At 41.9% G+C, this 8,711-nt stretch overlaps 1 protein-coding gene across 3 annotated transcripts in view; it reads left to right on the plus strand.

Annotated features, from left to right (window-relative positions):
- LOC111096211 overlaps positions 1–5,482 on the plus strand; it is a 34,648-nt gene extending 29,166 nt beyond the window's left edge. For all 3 annotated transcript variants that reach the window (XR_005353878.1, XM_038526720.1, XM_038526721.1), the window contains exon 6: positions 2,152–5,482. Coding sequence is in view for 2 of the 3 variants with exons in the window: in XM_038526720.1 (XP_038382648.1) it covers positions 2,152–2,413 (262 nt within the window). In the remaining variant the exon portion in view is untranslated. The remainder of the gene's footprint in view (positions 1–2,151) is intronic.
- Positions 5,483–8,711: the final 3,229 nt, after the last annotated feature.

Here is an 8,711-nt window from a genome sequence, read left to right on the forward strand (position 1 = left end):
GACCACCACTCATCATTCAGATTCTGCCCAAACAACACTTCCTCAGGAAGGTCTTTCCTGATGTCCCAGCACAGATCAAGTATACCCCTGAGGGTATACTTATTGATCCTCTCTTTAATTAACAGCTCTCAATGCACGCCAGACACTCTTCTAGACACTTACACTCATCACTGCCATGAAGATAAGGCCTCTGCTTATATAAGCTTATGATTTAGTTGGAGGAAAAGACAATATACAAGTAAATGAACAAGAAACCACCAGATAATGTTAAGGTCAATGATAGAAATAAAACAGAACGAGGCATTGTGCTTCTCTGAGAAGGTGACATCTAAGCTTAGACTCGAGGGTCAAGAAGAAGCCAAGGGTATGAAATTTCACTGGAAGAACATTCCCAGCAGAGGTTCTAGTAGCAGAGGAAAGGCTCTGGAGAAAAGAAAGATGACTAGGGTGTGGGAATGAAGAGGATTAGTTTATATAGAAGAGATGATCTGAGACAGGATTATGAAGCTCAAATTACAGTGTTTGGATTGACTTTCTAATGCAATGAGAAGGGAGTTATGGGCTTTAAACAAGGAAATTATTTTCCCCCTTTTACATTTCCAGAAAAGCACTGTGGCTGCTGCATGCAGAAGGATTTTGGGGGTGTAGACATCTAAGTAGAGCCATCGATGGGGGCCCACTGCAAGGGTGCAAGTGAAAGACGGCGGCAGCTCGGACTGGGAGAGAGTAGCTCCAGGGCTGGAGGAAGATAAACAGAGGATGTTCACCGTAGATAGACGTCAGAGGAATTGCTGGTGGATTGGACGTGGGAGATAAAGGGAAAAGAAAACTCAGGGACTATTTCCTGATGGAACAGCTCGATGAATGATGGTAACAAACTGTGAGCTAGGGATTCCGACAAGGAACACGTTTGGAGATGGAGAAAACAAGAGTTCTGTTTTAGGCATGTCAAACTTGAAAGGTCTATTAGATGGCCAAGTGATCTGTCACATGAGCTGTGGTTTTGAAGAGTCTGGAATTTAGGTGACCGGTGATACCTGGAGTCACAAATTGGGAGACCATCAGCATATGCCTACTGTTAAAGCCACAGGTCTAGATAAAACATGAAGGACTCACGATGAGCTTGGGACATAATATTACTTGAAGGTGGAGCCAAGGATGAAGGACCAGTACCAGATGCTCGAAGGAGCTGCCTGCCCGTGAAAGAGGATAAAGCAAATGATGTGGGGTCAAGAAGCCCAGAGTGAAAATGATCCCATTGACTTAATCCTGCTTTGGACGTTCTATCATTGTTGCACATTCAGCCAAGAGATCTAACCAACCCCTCTGTAATATATTTGGCAAAAATGTGAATCCTACTTCGACTATCAAACTTATGTTAACTTTTGCTGCCTATAGGAGATGATCACTGCCTTTGAGTTAACGGATCTCATTCTCATTAGTTAATGGACATACTAGTAGATTTTCCTCTGGCTCCCAATCCATAGTTTTGGTTGGTTCCTTCCTCCCTTCTTTTATATTTGAAACACTGATTAGGCAAAAGGTTAACTTCAAACATCTGAGGATCGTGGTCAACTATATTCCCAAGAACGCGTTGGACGAATCTAATGTTTGAAAGTAGGAAGCAGCATTCCCAGGATGTGGTTGGTAGTTTCATAGCTTTTCATTGAATATGAGTGTAGCTGGATATAGTTTAAAAGGCTCAGGAATCGTCAAGAGATGAAATTGGGAGAGCAGGGAGCAAGGGGGGCTAGTTAAAATATAACATAAATAATTTGCGTTATCAGGCATCTTCAACCTTGGGGTGTGTGTTTGCATAAACCATTGTGTGTGTGCTTAAGGGTCAAGCCCCAGCATGCTCATTTGGGGTAGCAGAAGCTTGCATCAAAACATTCATCAAAACACAGGCTGCATTCCATTTCCACAGCCCAATATCAGGATTGCCCAGAATTACATCTTTATGCCATTAGACATCTAATGCAAAGCCATCTAGGCTTTCAGCTTTCCCTGGGGACCCCTTGGGAGGAATTTCTGCCCAGAGCCGGCAACTCAGACTGATGCTTGTCAGGAATGAACCCTGGTACAAGCTTCAGGGAGGGCTTCCGTTGTCAAAACAATAATAGCTGTAATTTTCTCTCCCTCTATTTACAGGAAACAAACTCTTCCTTCCTGTCCTCTGCCTGTAGCAGAAAATAGACAAGCCAAGCAGATGTCCAGGGATGGCGGAGGAGTACTTCGGGCTGTAGCTGCCTTGGACAGAAAACAAACCTTCAGGAGAGCCTTGGGGGTGGGAGGTTGGGGTGGGGAGAGGGAAGGTGATGCAGTGTTGTGTCCCGATTCCGAATGCAGGCAGCCCTTCTTGTCTTCTTTCTCCCCCTCCGATGCCCTTTGTGTCTTTCCAGCTCTTTCCTAACCACCATGAGCATGTGAACTAAATATGGCCAGGGAAGTCTCCAGCAGTCACGGTATTTTTAAACCCTTGTGCCTCCTGTGTGCAGACTCATGTGACGTAGATGAACCAGATCCAGAGAGTTTCTCATGGGAATCCAGGATGCTTCGCCATAACCGCTGGCTTGGGTTGTGCATGCCTTTGGCCTTGGTTAATGCGGCCCTTGGGGTTTCATTTCACATCTTTGAGACTTGGGAAGCAGCAGACCCTGTGAGTGTGGCAGGAATGTGCTGGGGAGGCTATCTTCATGGTTCCCCACAAGGATGGCCACCTTGGGTCTGTGAAAACTTGCTGGCTGGGTAACTGGAGCCCAGCCTGGGAAGGGGGTATAATACCTGGGGCATCTTAATGCGGACATGGGCCTTAGTGACAGGAAGGGGTTCTCACAACATTCGAACAGCCCTTCATGTTCAAACCCTCACTGTTGTGGCTGTCTTGTCTTGTTTTGTTGTCCTCACACATTATCCAGCTTTAGTTGTGATGTTCTATACATGCCCCATCCCTTCCCTTCCAGCATTACTGTTTATTTCTAGTTCTGATGCTCCTGTTCAGATCCTTTTCTCCACTGAAAACTTGTTTCACAATGTCCTGGATAGAAAATATTTTTTTCTTTAAAGAAATATCTTTATTTTCAAGCAATCTCTTCATCAGTATTAAAGTATATTTGAGGATAAAACGACAGGGAAACCACTCACAAATGTACTGAGTGAGAAGGATGACCTTTAAGACAACTATCGAATAATGAAATTGTCACCACGCGTGTGGTTTCGTGCCAGAGTACGAAGTGCAGTTAGTCCTCAAAGTCACACGTTGCGCAACTCTACATGTCACTATTCACACTAAAGATTGAATTTGATGTGAAAATTTCCTGATGAGTGTCAGTCAAGCATCTTGAAGGAAGGGGCCTTTTTTCTATTTTGTGCAAAAGAACCATATGGACTAGCAGTATCCACTTTTCCTTTTTTCCCTAGTGCCCTTTACCTGCTATAATCACTGCTGTTTACTGAGTGCCGACCTTGTATCAGATGCTAATATAATCAGTGTTGTGCTTGTATAATCCCAACTCTGAAAAAAAAAAAAGCTCTGGATTGCAGAGTTTGCCAATTTCCATGGTGTAAATATACCCCCTTTGGCCAAGTTCAAGCTACCAAAGTTCTTGAGAGTAAATGCGGAATGAAAAGGAGATGACCACAGTTGGTTTCCTGAGCCAGAGGGAGTCAGCTCCAGCATAGTGCTGTCAGTTTGAAGAATCAACTGCCTCAAGGGTTAATAAGCATTAGTTACTCTAGAAAGTGATACTATTCTTATTCTTTCTCATCCAGATAAGGAAACTGAGGCATTGGCAAGTCATGTCACTCTGCCCAAGATGCAGGCCAGTAAGCTATGGAGTCAGGTTTAAATCCCCGACAGCTGGACACTAGTGCCCACGCACCTCAGCCCCACATCATACTGCAAGTGGTAGTGCAAACGCTCCACAAATTATTTCCGGTTGAGGAAATGTTGATTTCAAGAAGTGTCTATGGCTTTAAGTATGGTATTTGTCAGGGTTCCACCAGAGGAAGAACCAGCAATATGTTACATATTACAGATCATGTGTATACATATATTAAGAGATTTATTGCAAGGAATTGGCTTATGCGGTTGTGGGGGCTGGCCGGGCAAGTCAGAGCTGCAGAGGGCAAGGCAATAGGAAGGGCAGGCCCAAATTTTGGAGCAGGAGCTGACACCACAGTCTGCAGGTAGAATTTCTTCCTTAGGGAAACATCAATTCTCTTTTTAGGGCCCTTCAACTGGTTGGATCAGCCTCACTCACATTATCTGGGATAATCCTCATTACATAAAGCGAACGGATTGTAGACTTTAATCACAGCTAACAAAAATACCCTCACAGAAACATCTATGTTCATGTTTGATCGAATAACTGGGGATGCTAGCCTAGCTAAATTGTCATATAAAATTTTATGAATTGAATTATGTTCCGCATAAAGTAATGTTGAGGTCTTAGCCTCTGGGTGAATGTGACTTTATTTGGAAAGAGGGTTTTTGCAGATGTAAGCAAGTTAAGATGAGGTCATATTGGAGCAGAGTGGGCCCTGAATTGAATATGACTGGTGTCCGTGTAAGAAGAGGATAAAAGTTTGGACACAGAAATATAGCGAGAAGGCCACGTGACAACGGAAGCCAACACTGGAGTGATGGACCAACAAAACAAAGAATGCCAACAGTTCGTGGAAAACACCAGAAGACAGGAAGAAGCAAGGAAGGATCCTTCCTTAGAGTCTTCAGAGGGAGCATGGACCTGCTAACACCTTGATTATAGACTTCCGACCCCGAGATCTGTGAAACAGTAAGTTTCTGTTGTTTGAAGCCACCTAGTTTGTGGTTCTTCTTTTTTCATGATAGCCCTAGGAAATTAACCCAGTAGGGACCTTAAAGATAACACTAGATGATAATAAATCCAAATAACGTCTACTTTACCAACATCCAAAACTTCAATTTTTTAAAAAAAGTATGCTTAGCAGGATGTGGCATTCTCAGCAGTAACATCTTTGTGGGTCATTTCAAGTTTGATGTGTATCTGTAAACTAATTTGAACATTTTTTTTAAACAATATTGCATTAGTTTCAGCTATACAGCATAAAGATTCAACATTTTTATATATTATAAAGCGATCACCATGATAAGTCTACCAAATAGCTTTTATTTAATTAAATACATGATGGAATTTATACACATTTCTATCAAAACAATCACTTGTGGAAATATTTCACTTAAGCCAATAGGACTGATACTGTAAAAGCATCTTCAGCAGTGCACTGAAATAAATATTTATGGATAAATGAGGATTAAGTTCATTCAGTGCTTTCAGGGCCTGTTATTCATTCTTTGGACTTCTATTAGTGTCAACAATTCCTTTTAAGGCTAAATATGATTTGAGGGAATGGTCCAGATTGGGTCAAATTGATGTGATGGGGAACTACAATGGATTCAATTAATTTTTGCCTGTGACCTATAAACTGTTTCTGAGAGCCTTTCCCGAACAGAAGAAACAAGACCATTTTCAGTCATCATAGTAACATTAGAATAAATGTATAGAAACATCTCACAAGGCAATAGCTTTGAAGGGCAACAATCCTCGGCATAGCAAAGTTTGGGGGGTTTTTGTGGGTTTTTTTGGTTTTGGTTTGGGGTTCATCCTGCAATGTTATAATCACATCTGTAATATCATGGCAGCAGGTCAAGTGAATTATCAGACTTTGATGCAATCCAGTTAAAGACATTTCACCTGGAGAGATCTATATGGTTGTACAAGACGGAATTAGACTCGTTCCAAAATCCAAGGCTCATTCGCCCCCAGAGATTAATCGTAACATTGGAATTCTGTGCACATGGGTAGCGATGGAGTTTCCATTCTGCATATTTGATGCCTTCCACTGTATGCAATCAAGTTTCTTGAGCACTTGCTGTCTATCAACAGATACTGTTCTTTTCATTCCCGTTTGTTACATAGGAGGGAATAAATACACCTAGGTGAAGTAACTCACCACGACTAGGCAGTGGCAGATCTAGGATCTGATCCTAGGCGGTCTGACTACAGAGCCGTTCCTTTCAACCTTCTTGGTAGGGGAAGAGCATGGAAATCACATCCAACAACATTTAGTGCACTTCATGTGTTTCTTTAAAAGTAGTTTTTAGTCTTTAGCATCAGACCAATCACAGTGATGGAGACTTTATTTGGTGAGTGTATGGGTTGATTGTCTAAAAGCAAAGCGAAAGATAAAAATGATTTTATGCAATTAAACTACTAAAAACTGTAAAGTAAAACTAAAAACCTCACATACCCTTTAATGTTTCATCTTTACTGGGTGCCTGCTATGTGCTGTCCCCAACTACGCTATCATATCGGATCAAGGCCAAAGCAGCAACGAATGGCTAGGCCAGGTTCTGAGGAGGTGCCTCCTACTGAGTTTCATGGATGGGATGATTCAGGAGCTCTGTAGATTCCAGCGGAAGGCCTTGCAGGCTTACAGGGTATGGATAGAGACCTGGGTCCCCTTTCTTCAGCTAAGACTCCTTGGCCTCACGACTCGTTCCCTGTGAGATGCGTTGACACTACATGATGTTACAGACATGACTGATAACCATTTCTGTTTGCATGTCTCTTTGATTCAGAAGACCAGATCAAACATTTTATTTTAGAAATGAAGAGAGGAAAGAAAGCCCTGACAAGCTCTATAAGTGGGCATTTTTAGGACATTAAACATTCAGCCGACTTTCTCCATATTTGATGCCTTACTATCTTATTTGCTTCAGAAACATGCCACAGTACAGGGGTGATACCAGAAACACTTGGACATATTTCAAATTGAATTATCTTCATTCCTTTTTATTTGAATACAGCATGAGAAAATTGAGCTCCGAAATGCTCCTCCTGGGTATGCCTTGACAAAGAGCATTCTTGTTTCCCTGAAGCCAAGAGGACTGTGAGAAAGGGCAAGAAGCGCCTGCTCTATTTTCAGGAGGAGCGCTTCACTGCAAGAGTGGGTTTTCTCATGGCTGTCACTTGACAAGGGAATTCCATGGGTCAAGCCTATAGTTAAATCAATTGCATGCCTATATGGGAAAGGCTGTGCTTATCAAGCTTTCCAGTGTAAATAACATGAGTCTGGACTCTTTCACATGCATTCAGGTATTCCAATTATTTCAAAATATGTCTTAAGATTATGGCCACCAAATATTTTGAACTCTGCTAAGGATAAAATCAATTGCACACTTTTCTAAGATACTGAAAAATTAGTTACACCCAGACTGCATCTCTACCTGTTATGGTTCATACCTCTTAGATCTGAGATGCGTCTTTCAAACATTCCTTTTAGCTGTTATACTTAGAACTAATACACCCCCTGGGCCCTAGTGGTTTGCTGCTACGGTGTTGAAATGTTCTGTTTTGTGACTGAATTTTCACTTGGTCTTAGGATTATCAACTTGGAAAAGAAACAATTCAAAATTGATTTAGGAGAAGGTAACTGCTTGGACTGAATTAACTGGCTTGTTCAATCCAATCACTCTTTTGAATATTCTAGTAGTAGATCTAATCCAGTCATCTACCTCCTCAAAAACAGGCTACCGAATAAAAATCACATGTCTCAGTCTGCTAAGATCCCACTTTTTCCTTTTTTCTATTGCTCCAGAGAAACCCATTAAGCCATAGTCATCATCTGGCCTCTATGCTTTAGGCAAAGGTAGACTGCTGTATCTCACATCCCCTGTAGAAAAACAAAGGCTCTGGTGTGCCAACATATGTAAAGTATTTTTATTTTAGAATATATGTTAAGTTAGGATTAAGTGCAGCTGCTAATAACAGAGCCTCCGAGAGTGGACTAGTTTAAGAATCTGTTGTCTTGCATTTTGAAAGTCCAGAGGTATTTGGTGCAAGGTGGTGTGGATCCTATAAAGATGTCAGGGACCCAGGCTCCTTCTCTCCTGCTGCTCTTCCGTCTGTTCTCAAGGTCATGAGTGGGCTGAGGGAGCTGGGGCTGGAGCCATTCACCTCAAGTTAGAGGAAACAACAAGAAGAGAAGGGGTGCCCCTCCTTTCTAAAGAGCCTTGAGTAGGTGCCGCACAGCACTCCCACCTCCATCTCATTACCCTGGACATGGTCACAAGGCCACATACTAGGTGGGCTAGGAAACACAATTTCTCAAATGAACACATTCAAGTTTCTGTTGTAAGTAAAAAGGAAAGATGGGTATTAGAGGTGATGAGCAAGTGCGGGACCATCAGTATTCAAACAAAAGTTATGAGAGAACATTTTGGCATCCATTCAAGATTCAATAAATCAATCTTCATTGATTAAATCAAGACACTGACCTATGCACTGAGGATTCAAAGACAAAAATAACATACTTCCTGTTCTTAGGGAAGCTATATGGTCTAATGAAGAGGATATTCACGTTCACTTCCATAGATGCTCGTGAAATAGAGATATGTGAAGATTTCTATGAGAACAACTAAGATAAGCTTCCTACTCAGGCAAAAGTGAGGGAAAGGAAGAAGTCTTTATGAAAGCCATGAAAGAAAACTTTTGGAAAGGGAGAAGTACTCTTCGGTGACAATATGTTGCTCAGAGGTCAAAGAAAGCAAAGACAGAAAAGATGTCAATCAGCCTTATTAACAAAGGAGGTCTTCAGTGAGCTTGGGGAGCATTGTTTCAGAGGAGTGGAGAGAAGACCGTCTAGTAGGGTAGGGTTAATAATGAAAG

The sequence above is a fragment of the Canis lupus genome, chromosome 1 (genome assembly GCF_011100685.1).
Source record: "Canis lupus familiaris isolate Mischka breed German Shepherd chromosome 1, alternate assembly UU_Cfam_GSD_1.0, whole genome shotgun sequence".
NCBI classification, from domain to species: domain Eukaryota; kingdom Metazoa; phylum Chordata; class Mammalia; order Carnivora; family Canidae; genus Canis; species Canis lupus.